At 48.6% G+C, this 14,996-nt stretch overlaps 5 protein-coding genes across 5 annotated transcripts; 4 read left to right on the top strand and 1 right to left on the bottom strand.

The window, feature by feature from the left end:
* Window positions 1-1,589: 1,589 nt before the first annotated feature.
* On the top strand, window positions 1,590-3,493 carry BGW36DRAFT_427733 (putative R3H domain protein; the record flags this gene model as incomplete). The annotated part of the gene is made up of 3 exons (XM_046220450.1): window positions 1,590-1,907; window positions 1,976-2,513; window positions 2,565-3,493. 3 exons carry the CDS (start codon window positions 1,590-1,592, stop codon window positions 3,491-3,493), a joined length of 1,785 nt encoding a protein of 594 aa, XP_046072486.1.
* Window positions 3,494-4,956: 1,463 nt separating this feature from the next.
* Window positions 4,957-5,713, bottom strand: BGW36DRAFT_397432 (histone-fold-containing protein; the record flags this gene model as incomplete). Its single annotated transcript, XM_046218297.1, has 3 exons — window positions 4,957-5,204; window positions 5,259-5,328; window positions 5,612-5,713. 3 exons carry the CDS (start codon window positions 5,711-5,713, stop codon window positions 4,957-4,959), a joined length of 420 nt encoding a protein of 139 aa, XP_046072485.1.
* Window positions 5,714-6,872: 1,159 nt separating this feature from the next.
* BGW36DRAFT_397431 (putative phosphate transporter) lies at window positions 6,873-7,562 on the top strand (the record flags this gene model as incomplete). Its single annotated transcript, XM_046218296.1, has 3 exons — window positions 6,873-6,889; window positions 6,953-7,113; window positions 7,171-7,562. 3 exons carry the CDS (start codon window positions 6,873-6,875, stop codon window positions 7,560-7,562), a joined length of 570 nt encoding a protein of 189 aa, XP_046072484.1.
* A 981-nt stretch (window positions 7,563-8,543) lies between these two features.
* Window positions 8,544-10,407, top strand: BGW36DRAFT_379439 (glyceraldehyde-3-phosphate dehydrogenase). Its single transcript, XM_046216209.1, has 9 exons — window positions 8,544-8,717; window positions 8,780-8,815; window positions 8,869-8,882; window positions 8,944-9,007; window positions 9,103-9,360; window positions 9,413-9,839; window positions 9,902-10,014; window positions 10,077-10,134; window positions 10,186-10,407. The coding sequence occupies exons 1-9, from the start codon at window positions 8,706-8,708 to the stop codon at window positions 10,215-10,217; spliced, it is 1,014 nt and encodes a 337-aa protein (XP_046072483.1). The 5' UTR covers window positions 8,544-8,705; the 3' UTR covers window positions 10,218-10,407.
* A 1,006-nt stretch (window positions 10,408-11,413) lies between these two features.
* On the top strand, window positions 11,414-14,314 carry BGW36DRAFT_295191 (histone deacetylase HdaA; the record flags this gene model as incomplete). The annotated part of the gene is made up of 15 exons (XM_046211156.1): window positions 11,414-11,783; window positions 11,845-12,133; window positions 12,185-12,198; window positions 12,249-12,387; window positions 12,439-12,551; window positions 12,611-12,738; window positions 12,809-13,019; window positions 13,081-13,192; window positions 13,264-13,311; window positions 13,360-13,423; window positions 13,470-13,562; window positions 13,615-13,700; window positions 13,751-13,830; window positions 13,883-13,989; window positions 14,078-14,314. 15 exons carry the CDS (start codon window positions 11,414-11,416, stop codon window positions 14,312-14,314), a joined length of 2,091 nt encoding a protein of 696 aa, XP_046072482.1.
* Window positions 14,315-14,996: the final 682 nt, after the last annotated feature.

Here is a 14,996-nt window from a genome sequence, read left to right as displayed (position 1 = left end):
CTATGTAAAATAATAATCGGACTCTTCCCCTGGGACAGGCAACTGGTCAGCCTGTCAGCCAGCCGTGTGGATCATTCCTGGTTTGGTTGGGAGAGGTTGCACTTCAAAAAGCACTTCCAAGGCCACACCCACAACGTACAAGCTCAGGAGACTCGACCGAGACTGACACAGAGTTATCATGGATGAACGATCGTCGCGGAAAGGAAGCAGGCTACGGTCCGCAGGCTGCACGGGGCGGCCCATGTTTCCGGAGAATTGGAATACGTACTTGGGCAGATCCAATGATCCAATGATGCGGTCTGGGTCTGATGAGGACGGAGCGCGTCGTCAACTAGTGAGTGGTGGGAGACTAGGAGTATTAGTGGAAGGGGGCGCTAGTCAGGGTTAGCGAACCATTGCCCAGATTGCAGATTGCAGACACATTTCATTTCACGAGAAGGTGATGCCATATGCCATAGTTCATATTCCATATGGCTATTATCCCCACAGACGCAATCTGATGGTAGAGGAATAAGTGGAATGCCAGGCCACCTGAAGGGTTGACCTTGCGTGGCTGTCGCGGCTGCAGATGCCGGGCAGCCTGCGAGCGAGCATGATTCGCAATAATAATCATCGGTGCGGATCGGGCCAGTGAACAGCGGGAGCAGACAGGCGCAACCATTATCAACAGGAGCATCGGTGATACTGTGTACGAGTAGTGAGAGAAACAGAAGGGGAAGCACAGGAAGAGGATTGAATGTATTAATATGTAGTAAGAGTAATGGTATATGGGCCGGAGCAAGAATGCACCACGGCAGCTGCAGCAGTCCCCCACTTCCTTCCTCCCCAGCGCCCATCACCGCCTTTCAGCAGCCTGAGGCTTCCAAGCACACTGCCTGCCTGCCCAGGCGCCTTTCTCTCTCTCCTCTCTTCTTCCCCCCTCCTCGTACCTCATCTCCCTCTCCTTCTCCCTCCTCTCCCTCTTCTCGCCCTCCACTCCCCCCTTTTCAAACCGGCCCATTCCTTTTTATCCCCTCCGGCCCATTCTCCTCCTCTCGTGTGCTGCTACGACTGCTTGCTTCCGCCTGGGCTTTTGTTGTGGTCGCCATCGACAGTGCTTGTCACCCGCCCAGATCGCTCCGGACAACGGGAGAGAAAAACACAAAATATTAATCAACTACAGCCACCCGGCCACGTAGAAGTGCTGTTGCTCGCTGCCACCTCTTCGACAGAGTTGCCTCTCGAGACTCGTCGCTGGCTTATTTTTATTTTGGCTTCCTGGACGTCGCACGCCCGCTGCATCGCCGGTTTTTCTCGGAAGCAGTTAGCGGGATTTTTTCCATCCAGATTCTTCTTGCGCTGCACCACGCTCCCGCCTCACCCACTCTCCAATTTCAATCATCAGCCACTCTCCCTCTTGCTCGCCGGCTGTCTGCCCACGCTACCCTGTCAACTCGATAGTGGATTGATCCCCGTGATTTACTCATTTACTTGTGGTGATTCGCGCCTATGATCTGCTAGCTTCCGCTTTATATTTTTGTTTTATTTTTCTTCCTTTTCCCCTGCATCCGCTCGCGTTTTGTCCGGTTGTCTGGCCTTTTGTCAACATTATGTATCACGACAACCCATCATCGCGATCCCCAGGATCGCAACGCCATCAGCAACCGCTGCACCGCCAGCCGTCGCGTCAGTTCGATGCCTACGGACCCATGCCATCGAATCCGTACGACGATCCTCTCGCCAGGTACGACACTGGACGAATCGAGCGGCTCAATCCGCTCCATGGCGGTACCAATTATGGCTACGAGATTTCGGGCTCGCAGACGTGGAATCCCAACGGCTTCAGCGGTGCGCACACTCTTGGTGGAATTGGATCTGCTACCGGGAGGATGAAGCCTGCCGGCCGGGGCCGGACCGGAATACCCACCGTACGTATCTCGGCGAGGAATTATCATTCATAAATCGCTATCAATTGTATGTACACTGACATCTACAGACATGGTTAGATCAGCAACCAGGGGCACCCAGTCCTTTAGCCGGACTAGCTCCTGGTCCTCTCTCAGGAACCCCGATGCAGTCGGCTGCCAGCCAAGATGGTGACGATGAATTAATCCCGACCGCTATTGTGATTAAGAACATTCCCTTTGCCGTCAAGAAAGAGCAGCTGGTGCAGTTGATGACCGAGATGAATCTGCCACTCCCCTATGCCTTCAACTACCACTTTGATAACGGCGTTTTCCGCGGTCTTGCTTTTGCCAACTTCACTTCCGCCGAAGAGACCGCGACGGTAATTGACATGCTGAATCATTTTGAGTTGCAAGGACGCAAACTGCGTGTTGAGTATAAGAAAATGCTGCCACTGCAGGAACGAGAGCGCATTGAGAGAGAAAAGCGTGAGCGTCGGGGGCAATTGGAAGAGCAGCACAGACCAATGGCTTCCTCGCAACTGCAAACACAGAGCTCTATGTCGTCTCTTGCCTCTCACATTCCTGCCACCTCGCCATCACCGGTTTCGCAACGTGGTCCGAAGCTTGGTATGTTTAGTCATATCTTATATACGTGAATAGCTAGCTGACTACTTGCAGAGGTGGATCTTAATGACAGCCAGACCTTGCAATTCTACTCACAAATGCTCCTTTTCAAGGAAGACGTTGCTCGGGAAGCCCTGATCTTCCCCTCAAACCTAACACCTGTTCAACGACGCACCGTACACACCCTTGCCCATAACATGGGCCTAGGTCATGCATCCCGCGGAACAGGCGATCAACGTCAAGTGCACGTTTTCCGCGCCGCACCTGGTTCCAATGTCAGTCCGCCTTTGCCTTCTATACCTGCTACAGTGCAATCGACAGATGCATCCCGTCGCGGTCTCAACCGTGCTGCCACGATTGACTTCGGTGAATCACGAAGTGAAGGACCTGGTCCGTTCAGCACTATGCGCGGACAAAGCTCGACTTTTCTAGGAGTTCTAGAATCTCCAGGCGGGTTCGGGAATTCGCAAAACTTGCGTGCCGCCAAGTCCTTTGCTGACCTGCGCTCTTACACCCCATCACCTGTACCCTCATCTGCAAGTTTCCCTGCAACTCTCCAAACCAACGGAACACGTCTTCAGCAGGCATATGATGCCGCAACCACAAGCGGAACCTCAAACACTCCTACACTAACGCCAACCCCATCCGGCGCTTCTCTTGGTATGCAGCGCGAAGACGGACTCCTCGTCAACAGTCTCGGCAATCTCTCTTTAGGAACTGGCCTCGGCGGTCCTTCTGGAAGCCCCAGACGGTTACGAGGAATGTTCTCGTGGGAACAAGATAACCAAGGCGCGGGTGCTATTGGAAGCAACCGCTCTATTGGTGTAGGATTTGACAACCAGTCTCAGGAACGCCTTCCTTTACGACAACCCCGAGGACCGGCACCCGAACGTGGCGGCGGGTTTCGACGCCAAAACGGCCACCAATCCCGTGGTAGCGACGAGCTTCGTACCGGCTCCGGTGTTGAGATAATCGTTGAATAGATTGATGATGATGATTATGTCAAAACATTTCTTTGCCCTAAATTTTTGTGTCGGCCTATGAAAACGATATGAACAACAAAGAACAACCCCGCAAACGAAATGATCACGAAAGTTTGTTGTAATTTCGCCCCTCTCCGACCTAGGATCTGGCGGGCTTAACGATTCGATGATGGACGACGAGATGACTCGAGAGAAAGAAACCAAAAAGAAATTATTTTTAAGAGATCCGGCGAAAACTTTTATCATTATGTGAGCCCTAAAATCTGATGATCTGTTTTTGTTAGATATATTCCCTTGGGGCAGCCCAACATGAAATACGATTGGATGAAAAAGAAACACGAATTTGACTGGTATCGACACGTCGATATCAAAGAAAATTACGCATGAGCATCTACCTGAGCATCAATCCGGTTATTATTGCGATCCGTTTAATCTATTTGTTTATTTATCCATTTATTCATTTTCTTAATTGCGTGGAAAAGAAGTTTTGGGACTCGTTACTGCCTTTACGAATGAAAAATCACAAAAAAAGAAGGATATGATGATGAAGATGATATACCGCATTTCTCTTTGGCGGGTTACTGTTGCTTGCATACAGAGAGTTTTGCGCTTTTATCATTTCTGTACATGGATTACTTCCCCCCTTCTTCCTGCATTTGTCTGATGTTGCCTTATGGTTCTTTCTGTAGGGAAGAAATCTGTTCATTTTCTCATCTCCGCCATAATCATGTCTATTTTATCTCATTTTCTCTTTGCTTCTAGTTCATCAATATCGGGGTATATGGGAGGGTTTGTTGTATTTTTTATAATATCATTTATATCAATAACTACTACGTATTACGATGTCATTGAATTAATTAGGTTTCATTCAATGTAGACGAATTAATCAATTCGATGATATTGGTAGCAGCCTATAATTGAGTGCTGTTTTTCTACGGAATTGATGTAACCAGGTTTGAATGGAGAGGTGCAACAAGAGTTACGTTTTATTTTTTCCTTGCATACCAGCATACTCCAGACAGTAGCGCAGCATACTAATTCCCTAGTTTAATATTCCCTACTTGTACATTAAACAACGCGTGAAAAAAGAGAAATCAAACAGAACGCGTCACCAACACCGAGGTAACCCGAATTCGTTCCTTCACTAACCCATCACATAGCAAGTAACATGTTGGTTGGATGACGATGGATGGACGGAGAAATGAGTGTCTTGAAATCAAGTCATTATCACACTCTAGATAGCCTAGAGTAGCCTCTCCACTGTTAACTCACTTTAATTCAAGGACTGCAGATAAACAGAAAGAGAAATAACCCCCATTACACCGCCTTAGAAGTTCAACTTCAAAGAAAAGGGCAGAAAACCGCGAGAAGCAAAAGCAAAAAGAAACCATAAACCGGACCGAGGGTAATCAGAGAAGGAAATTGGATCAAGCTTAGTCGTATAGCCGTGTTTGTAAGGTGCTTTACACCTCAGGCTTGTTCTTCTTCTTCTGCTCGACCTTGAGAAGCAGTGCACGGTTGATACGAGGCAGCACACCACCGAAAGCAATGGTAGCTCTGATTAGAGTGTCGAGTTCTTCGTCACCACGGATGGCGAGTTGCAAGTGGCGTGGCGTGATACGCTTGACCTTGAGATCCTTGGCAGCGTTTCCAGCCAACTCGAGGACTTCGGCAGTCAGGTATTCCAGCACGGCTGTGACGTATACGGTGGCTGTGACGTGTATGTTAGATTACAAATAAGAATGCATAGACAAGGCTTTCATACCTTTCGCACCAACGCGCATCTTGTTCTGTGTGTTGTTCTTCAAGAAACGCTTCACACGACCGCATGGGAACTATACACCAGTTAGACCAAGTCGTTAAATAGCGAGGATTATGCCAGCAGGATGAATGATGACATGGATTTGGATAGTCTTTCCATCACGCGCGACTAGAGAAAAAATTTTCCCTGCACTCGCCGGTAAAGCAGCTTGCGCAAAAGCAAATGCTTTACCACTCCCGCCGTTGACGCGTAACAGACACACCCAAACCCATCGCCATCGACGGCATGTCGCATCGCGCTTTCGAGCCCGAACAAGCGCCGGGCTCGATGATAAGAAAGGGAAATCAGCGACTGACCTGCAAGCCAGCCTTTGCGCTGTGAGACTTCTGAGTCTTCCCCGCAGCGTCCTTGCCTGGGGCACCCTTGCCACCGATAGATTTTCCCTTTCCGCCAGCCATTTTTGATTTATTATATTTGAAGCGAGTTGGCGGGAGAGTTGATGATGCAGCAGTCGACAGTCGTGGATTGGTTTGGTGGATGAGTGGGCTAGTTGAAGCGGAAGACCGGTAGCGCGTGTTTTTTGTTGTTGTTGGAGACTGGGAAATGTCAGTTGCAGCCGCTGCCCGGGAGGCTGGGAGATACGCCTGCCCAGCCTAGCCCGCTAAGCCCCATGCGGACGCCCTTTCGATGCCTAAGATGGAACTCCATACGCTCGATGCTCACGCCGGTGTCCACAGCCAGAGCCAGCAGTCAGGGCGGACTGTCTGGCAGGACAGTTTGCACAGGATTTGCCTGCTGTGCACATCCTGTTGCTGTGTGCGCGTGTGCACAGTTCATTTCGCCGCCTGCTGGTCCGTAAGGCCAGCCGAGTCGACCTGTCCACCATCACCAGGTGTTAAGGGTTAAAGATTGCCTTGGAAATGCAAAGTAAGAGCAGTCACCGAATACGGCCTCCATCTGGAATAGCGTATCCCATCCTAGGGCGTCTCAGGCTCCAGGTGGTGAAGTCTAGCATTCTCAACGCAGCCATCACAGGCCTTGGCGGGCTGTCTGGAGGAGAGAGCATCAACAGCATCAACCCGTGGGCTCGATCATGTGACTAGCTAGCTCGATCGACTACAGTGTTTACGCATTCTCCTTCACGCTGCAAACAATTATGGATATTCTCCTAAACGAATTTATGCTACCTATCTTCTAAGGTCTACAAAGGAAAGAGAAAAAGAATAAGAAAAGAGAGCGACCAGACGGGGTGGACCCAGTAAGAAGCGATCGGTCACGTGACCTATTCAATCTGCTTTGGGTTTTGGGAGTTCACAATGTTGTTACAGAGCAGTTCATGCTAATTGTATATAATAATCGTAATCACAATATTCTGGAATATGGACTCCTGGCAAGATGGAAGAGTTACTGGGGCTACTAGGGTTATTAGGGTTAGAGCACCGAACCTACTAGAACAGAAGAGGTGGGGTCACGTGGCCGGTTGCCCGACCGGCGAAGTGTCCTTATTATCCTGAATGAAAATTGCGCCTCCTTATCAGCGGCCTTTCTTCTCCCTGTCTCGCACGCCTCTCGTGATCCCGGTTCTTGTTTGGAGTTGTGCAGTTCATATCCGCCATCATGGTTTCTCCTCAAATGTGAGAGTTTTTGTTTTTCCTGTTCTCATATTACACGTTCGGTTGCTCACAGCATGCTCGCAGAACCAACTTGGTCATCATCCTTGGGATGATGCAGGTCTCCAAAAGGGTTCCCTTTGACAACCCCGATGTCCTCCTCGGCGTGCGCGTTTTGTATGCCGTGTCCAACTTGATCATCCTGAGCATATATCTCTACTTGCAAAACGTGATCAACCGAAAGAAGGGTGCGACCACTTTCACTACTTCCGTTATCATAAACAAGCTAACACGACCTCCTCTAGACATGACTACGCTCAAATACGTCGAACCGGCGCCAATGGGCTCCGGTGATGAGCCTCGTCCCGTCACCACCACGGTCATGGAGTACGACAAGGCACAGCTGCGCCAGCTCATGAAGTCGCAGCTGATGGGCGTCGGCATGATGGGCGTGATGCACCTGTACTTCAAGTACACCAACCCTCTCCTAATCCAGTCTATTCTCCCCGTTAAGAGCGCCTTCGAATCGAACTTGGTCAAAATCCACCTTTTCGGAAAGCCGGCCACGGGCGATCTGCAGCGCCCCTTCAAGGCCGCTGCTGGGTTCATGAACATGGGCCAGGGTGAGATCAAGAGCGACAAGGCATCGATTGAGAATGCTGAGAAGAACTACCGTGGCGGCGTCAAGGAGGAATAAAAGAACGTCATATCGTGGCAAGGAAAGGGCTCATCATCGTATATGCATAAATGGTTTAATTTCGACGGGTGCCAGCTTTCTGCGCCTGCTCTGTATTCATACCTAGTGGTTTTCTCATCCATGGGACCGGCATCATCAATATACTAGTGTCATAGAATCGCGATTCGTATATTAATAATTGTACCTAGGAATTCGTTGGCTGGTGTGAGTGTTAACTGGTGTGAGTCAGATTGGTGGCGATGCTCAGTCAGCAACTTGAGCGGCTGATGTAAAAAGAGTCCCCGGTGACTGCTCCTGGCGAGTGCTGCTTTTATAGGTCAGGAAAGGACGATAGCATATATCAATTGGTGTAGTGGTATGATATGCTGATCTAGATCTGTACAGAGGGCCAGTAAGTAAACTCGGATGGAGCGGCTGACTGACTGCACCATCTTGCATACAGCATACAACATATGTTAGTAGCTTATATCCTATATACCACCGTCACGCCACACACCACCACGCCTAACATTATCGCATCATACACTATTATAGGGTTAATCGTAGAATAAGTCAACACAGCATCCTCGGGACCGCGATAATGGCACGCCGGCTATGACATACACGATTATCGTGCCTCCGCCTGGAGGGAATACAGACATGGCCACGGCGCGCGCTGATTGGCTGTGGTGCAGTCGAGCATCGCCAGGCTTCCTGTTTTGCCCGGTGTATGAAACCGGACAAGGGAGAGAGCGGATACGGTAGTTCGGAAGGCGATGTGAGGCCTGCTCGATGCAGTAACAGGAGAAATTAAGAGCAGCGACAGGAACAGCCCACGGTGTGCGTATTTCAGCAAGCGTCCCCCCGGCCCATGCGTTGCGTCAACATTATTATTAACATCAGTCTGCAGTCATTCACCGAGTCTACCTCTTTCGTCCAAGCTACCCCGCCACCACCCGCCCATAAAATTTGCCCTCCTCCATCTTCCTCGCTGCCCATTCACACAAAACTCCCATTGCTTCCAGTGAGTGCTATACTTTCTGTTTCAGCCTGTGTCTCCCTTCTCCCTCCGTGTTATTTTCGTCGCGTTGCTGCCAGTGCTGCTGTGCCTGCGAGACCGTGCTGCTAACAGCTACCCCGCGCCCAGGACACAACACCGCAAATATGGTTACCAAGGTAGGCTGATCCAGCTGCAGCTCAATCAATTAAAAAGACAAAAAGCTCATGCATAGTTCTAGGTTGGCATCAACGGTTTCGGCCGTATCGGACGTATTGTAAGCTGTCTCTGCGATCTGCCAGACTGATCATAGCTAACAGGACTGCACAGGTCTTCCGTAACGCGTATGCTGAGCCATCCCGTTCTACCTAACATAGCGAGCGCTGTATCTAACTGGTTCTGCAGTCTTGAGCACGGCGAAGCTGACGTCGTTGCTGTCAACGATCCCTTCATTGAGACTCACTATGCTGTATGTTGGGCCCTTTCTGGCGTTGCTGGCGGGCGGATAAGACATCCGCTGCGGCGACTCGATTGACACAACACCCCCACTAACACTATGGACAGGCCTACATGCTCAAATATGACACCCAGCACGGTATCTTCAAGGGTACCATCGAGCACTCCGGCAACGAGCTCATCGTAAATGGCAAGAAGATCAAGTTCTACCAGGAGCGTGACCCCGCCTCCATTCCCTGGGCGGAGAGTGGTGCCGAGTACATCGTCGAGTCCACTGGTGTCTTCACCACCATTGACAAGGCCTCTGCCCACTTGAAGGGTGGCGCCAAGAAGGTCATCATCTCGGCTCCTTCTGCTGATGCTCCTGTAAGTTTGATAACATATATTTCCACGGACATTTTCTGACTGATTACACTAGATGTTCGTCATGGGTGTCAACAACGAGACCTACACCAGCGAACACAAGGTCATCTCCAACGCTTCTTGCACCACAAACGGTCTGGCTCCTCTCGCCAAGATCATCAACGACAACTGGGGTCTCGTTGAGGGTCTCATGACCACTGTCCACTCCTACACTGCCACCCAGAAGACCGTCGACGGCCCCTCCTCCAAGGACTGGCGCGGTGGTCGTGCTGCTGCCCAGAACATCATCCCCAGCAGCACTGGTGCCGCCAAGGCTGTCGGCAAGGTCATTCCTGCCCTCAACGGCAAGCTGACCGGTCTGTCGCTGCGTGTGCCCACCTCCAACGTCTCCGTTGTCGACTTGACTTGCCGCACCGAGAAGCCCGTCAGCTACGACGAGATCAAGGCCACCTTCAAGAAGTACTCCGAGGGCGAGCTCAAGGGTAGGCACAATCCAGACCTTTCTTGTCATTGTTCGATTATGAATACCGCTGACATGCAATAGGCATCCTTGGCTACACCGAGGACGACGTTGTCTCCTCCGACATCAACGGCAACACCGCCAGCTCTGTCTTTGACGCCAAGGCTGGTATCTCCCTCAACCCCAACTTCGTCAAGGTATTTTGATTCATTGGTCCCCACTGCATTTCGCTGAACAGTCTACTAACTGGACCATTTAGCTTATCAGCTGGTACGACAACGAATGGGGCTACTCCCGCCGTGTCGTTGACCTTATCGGTGAGTTTTCGCGCCAAACCTCGATGGAAAACAATAACTAACACTGTGCAGTCTACGTCTCCAAAGTTGATAGTCGCGCATAGGATGAGGCGCAGACTTTGCACAAAAGTCTGCTCTAAATTCCGAACATTAGGGTTTCAATTGGAACGCGTAAAAACATCTGAAGATTGACAACTGACGACTGATTCCTGCGAATCTGGGCTGTGAGAGCCTCTTTTCTGTACTAGAACAGATCTATTTAAAGACGCAATGAATGAAAATAATTTAATAATGTTTATTGTCCTGGCAACATTAATCCAAATGTATTAGTTTAAGTTACAGCACATTACATACATGACTAAGCGGTATCTACGAGTCGCGGCGCTGATAGGCTGATGTGCTACTATGGGAGAGTTGTTCCAGGGACCACACAGCCGATTCTTCACATGAAACAGGTTGTCCAAGGCCTTCTTGAGTAGAAGCTTCTGATCTGATTCTTGTGACGAGTCTTTTGTCCCCGGTTACGCACTGCTGTGCTGCGGGTTGAGCAGTTCCCTTTGACGGTATCACGTGGTCTATAGGCTAGTGCTCCAAACTAACCTAGGCCGTTCCCTGCCCTATAAACCACCGCTATCATCTGCATGCATGCCAGCGCAAACAGGGTAATTATTGTCCACCAACAACTTAAAACTCAGTGTGTTGGCCTATTTACTATTTGCTTGGATTTCAAGTCCTATATTCACCTGTCTGCGTGGAGTCTATACCCCCAAGCCGCCAGGTTTTTACATCCGATCCTTGCTGTGTTTGTGACCGGTGCAAACATATATGCCATTGAATCTTCAAGAGTTGCCAAAAAGAAAACATTGCTCTTGTGTTTGTCGGTGCTGTGACCTTCCTGACTTGAAAGGCTGTCAATCAAAGCCGAAATAGCTATCTCGAATTACAGACGGCCACAGCGGCCATGACGGCGTAATTATTTGTGACTGGCTGAAAACGCGCCTCTCGTCTTCCTATTTGCACAAAAATGGAGGACGAGGATACTGTCATGGGTGAGCCAGGCCTCCAGGCAATCATCCATGCCGACGCAAACGCTTCAAGCGTGGGAAATTACGTACCGACTGCAACAAAACCAGGTGTCTCTGCTACAACGGCGCCTGTCCACTCATCACCGGTGATAGATGTATCTCTACTATCGGATCCGCCACATTCAGCAGAATATAATTCAGCGCCTCTTCTAACTAGTGGTTACCCATCAGAATTCCCTGGCTTGACTAAGTCGATTGAGGATGAGGCGTCTAATATGGCAAAATCCAGTGAAGAATCCGACAGCATCATGGAGGAGAATTCAGATTGGTCTGCAGACGATGCTGCGTCTTCTTCGGGATTGACTGTTGCATCACTGGCCACCGGCCTTTGTTACGATATTCGGATGCGTTACCATTGCGAAGTGCGACCCACGGCGGATGTGCATCCTGAAGATCCTCGACGCATCTACTACATCTATAAAGAGATCTGTAGGGCAGGTCTGGTTGAAGACCCCGAGATTGCGGCTTCTTCCAAACCACTTGCCCCTCATCCCTTGCAGCGTATTGATGTTCGAGATGCGACGGAAGAGGAAGTTCAATTGGTTCACACAGATGAGCATTTCAAGTTTGTAGAAAGCACTCGCAGTAAGTTTTTATATCAATTTTTGATACAGAGTTTAGCGGTGGTGAACTGAAAGTGTGTTAGACCTGCCTGATGAGACCCTGATTCTACTTGAAGAATCCCGTGATTCTATATATTTCAATCGACTTACTTTTGCTTCTGCACTTCTTTCGGCGGGTGGAGCTATCGAGACTTGTCTCGCGGTGGCTACGCGAAAGGTCAAGAATGCTATTGCTGTCATCAGGCCGCCAGGACATCACGCTGAGCATGACAAGACTATGGGATTTTGCCTGTTCAACAATGTTTCGATCGCAGCCAAGGTGTGCCAGCGACAGCTTGGCGAGATGTGTCGGAAAATTATGATTATTGACTGGTATGTTGATGTTACTCTTTTTATTTGTATTGTTATTCTAATGACATTTAGGGACGTTCATCACGGTGAGAGTTGAATTTGTTCACCCTGATGCATCTTATCTAATATACTCTAGGAAACGGGATCCAAAAAGCCTTTTACGACGATCCTAATGTCCTCTATATATCCATCCATGTATATGCCGATGGTAAATTCTACCCTGGAGGTAAAGAAGGCAACTGGGATTATGTTGGGGAGGGTGCTGGTATTGGAAAGTATGCTTCGTCTACTCGTCATCTAAAAAGATCGTATGTTGACTTGATAAGAAACTTGAATATACCCTGGCCATCTCAAGGCATGGGCGATGGCGATTACATGTTTGCATTCCAGCAGCTCATCATGCCAATCGCAACAGAGTTTGATCCTGATTTAGTTATTGGTATGTCTTTGTTATTTAAATACTTTTTAAATAGGTCAATCCTACTAACACTCAACCAGTGGCTTCAGGATTTGATGCAGCAGCTGGTGACGAGCTTGGCGGGTGTTTTGTTACTCCAGCCTGCTATGCGCACATGACACACATGCTAATGACCTTGGCTAATGGGAAAGTTGCTGTTTGTCTCGAGGTGGGCTCCCTAAAATCTTCGTTTGTTTTTCGTACAACCTTTTCTAATATCAAACTGACATGTCATTAAGGGTGGTTATAATTTCCGGTCCATTTCCAAATCTGCGCTAGCTGTAACAAAAACTCTCATGGGAGAGCCTCCTGCCAGACTTACAGCTACCACTGCCTCAAACCCCGCAGTACAGATCGTTAGAAGGGTCATGGCTGCTCAGTCAAAATACTGGCGGTGCATGTACCCCAAAGCACCCGCACAAGAGGGTCTTTTTACAGATAGATTTCATGGTAAGCATGGAATTTTCAGGATTTTAGTGATAGTTACAATAAATCTGACTCAAGAGTTTAGACGTTATACGCCAGTACCAGGCCAAGCAGCTATATGACAGCTACAAACTCACTAGCCTATGGATTTATCGAGCGACTATCTCAAAGTCTTTTGAAAATCAAGTTTTGGCTAGGTAAGTTACACGACTTTACATTTTTATCTTATTTAATTTGCTTTTATGACGGCTTACCGTTTCCTCTTCAGTCCAAATTATGACAAAGCCGTTCCCTTGATTGTGATATTCCACGACCCGTGAGTTTTGGCTGGAAATTCTAAGTGAACCCTGCTGAATATCGACAGACCTGAGATGATGGGAATTCACCATCCTATAACAAATAAGCTCGAGCCTCATAACTGTTGGATGGTATGAATCTTGATTATTTCTAATTTATTCGTGCTAACTCTACCAGGCGGATGTCGTCAAAGAATACATTGGGTGGGCTATTCAAAATAACTACGCCATTGTCGACGTGAACATCCCTAAACACCTTACGGTAGATACAGTAAGTCCACGATTTGGCAGATTGGTGCGCAATGCTGATTGTCGATTAGCAGGGCATTGGCAGGTACGAAGAAGAGGATGGAGACCGTCCTACGCAGACCGAGGAACTTGCTGGATACCTGTGGGATAATTACCTTGAGTATGTATGAACTACCCAGAAAAGTGCAGTGACTGACTAGTCTGAACTAGACCAAACGAAGCAACACACATATTTTTCATTGGGATCGGCGATGCTTTCTATGGAGTTGCTAACCTTCTCATTAATCGAGGTACGCCTTGTTATACCCTTTAAGGTACACTCACAGTTAATTTCTACTTCAGACAGCATCTACCAGCGCATTAACAGCGTCATTTCATTTGTGGCCGAAAATCCAGTTCGCGCCGTGGCATCACCGACCCAAACGTGGCTATCTAGGTGGTACAAGGATGTAAGTTGGCTATTTCTTGATCAATTTCCAATACCAAGATACAGCCATTCATTCGTTCCCTGCCTCTTACTCACGTGTTCTGTGGCAGAATTCCCTAGTCTTCGTCTCCCACGTCCATGGACTCTGGCACAACACAGAAAACCGGCGCAAGCCTTCAAAACGCTACGGTCGTCTATTGCAATCCCCCAAAACGGGACTCAACGAAATGCTGATGCACCACAAAACCGAAGTTTGTGGCTGGATCGAGACGCGAGTCAACACTCGTGGCAGCAGTGAGGAAGGAGATGAAGACGCAGTCGAGGCAGAATCAAAAGAAGCAGTCTAGCCATGTCATAGAATGAATGTCCTGGGCGTTATACATAATGCGTTGGTTTCGTTAATAGTTCGTCTCAGCCAACAGAGCGATGGTGCTTTACTGATCCTTAGTCTGCGTTATTGAATGAGTGTTGCACAAGAATGATTGGTGTTTACCGTTTAGTAACCATCGTAGAAGTTATCTCTTCGTATCACGTCGTACGCAGTAGTAATATAAATACATCGTAGTAAGAATTATTATTAGTGGCTACTCACCGCCACCCGCCCGCTTGTAAATAGGTTTGCACCTGTTTAAGGTCTTATATTCTTCGTAGCAAATTGGGTATAGTATTGGTTTTGCGTTCAGCCTGAATATTGGAAGAAGATCGTCATATCTTAAGCAACATAATCTCACAAACCACTCTTAGATACGCTCTCATGATCGCACGTTTTCATCAGTTATCTCATCGATTACATTCTCCAGACTTGGAAAGGTTCTTTTCTTCACGTTCGCAACAAACACCGACTTTATATCACACAAAACATCATGCACATAGCGACGGGTTCTGAAGTTTTTGTCAGCATCATATAGTTGCTCCATCTTTGCGGCAAGATATGGCCAGTCAAGTTTCTCATCCCCAACATCATTTATCTCGAACAGATATTTAGCAGCCCGAAATCGCCAATAGTCATCTGAAACCGGAAGCTGAATG

Source organism: Talaromyces proteolyticus (genome assembly GCF_021365285.1).
Source record: "Talaromyces proteolyticus strain PMI_201 chromosome Unknown BGW36scaffold_6, whole genome shotgun sequence".
NCBI lineage: Eukaryota > Fungi > Ascomycota > Eurotiomycetes > Eurotiales > Trichocomaceae > Talaromyces > Talaromyces proteolyticus.
This window is presented reverse-complemented; position numbering and strand designations above follow the sequence as displayed.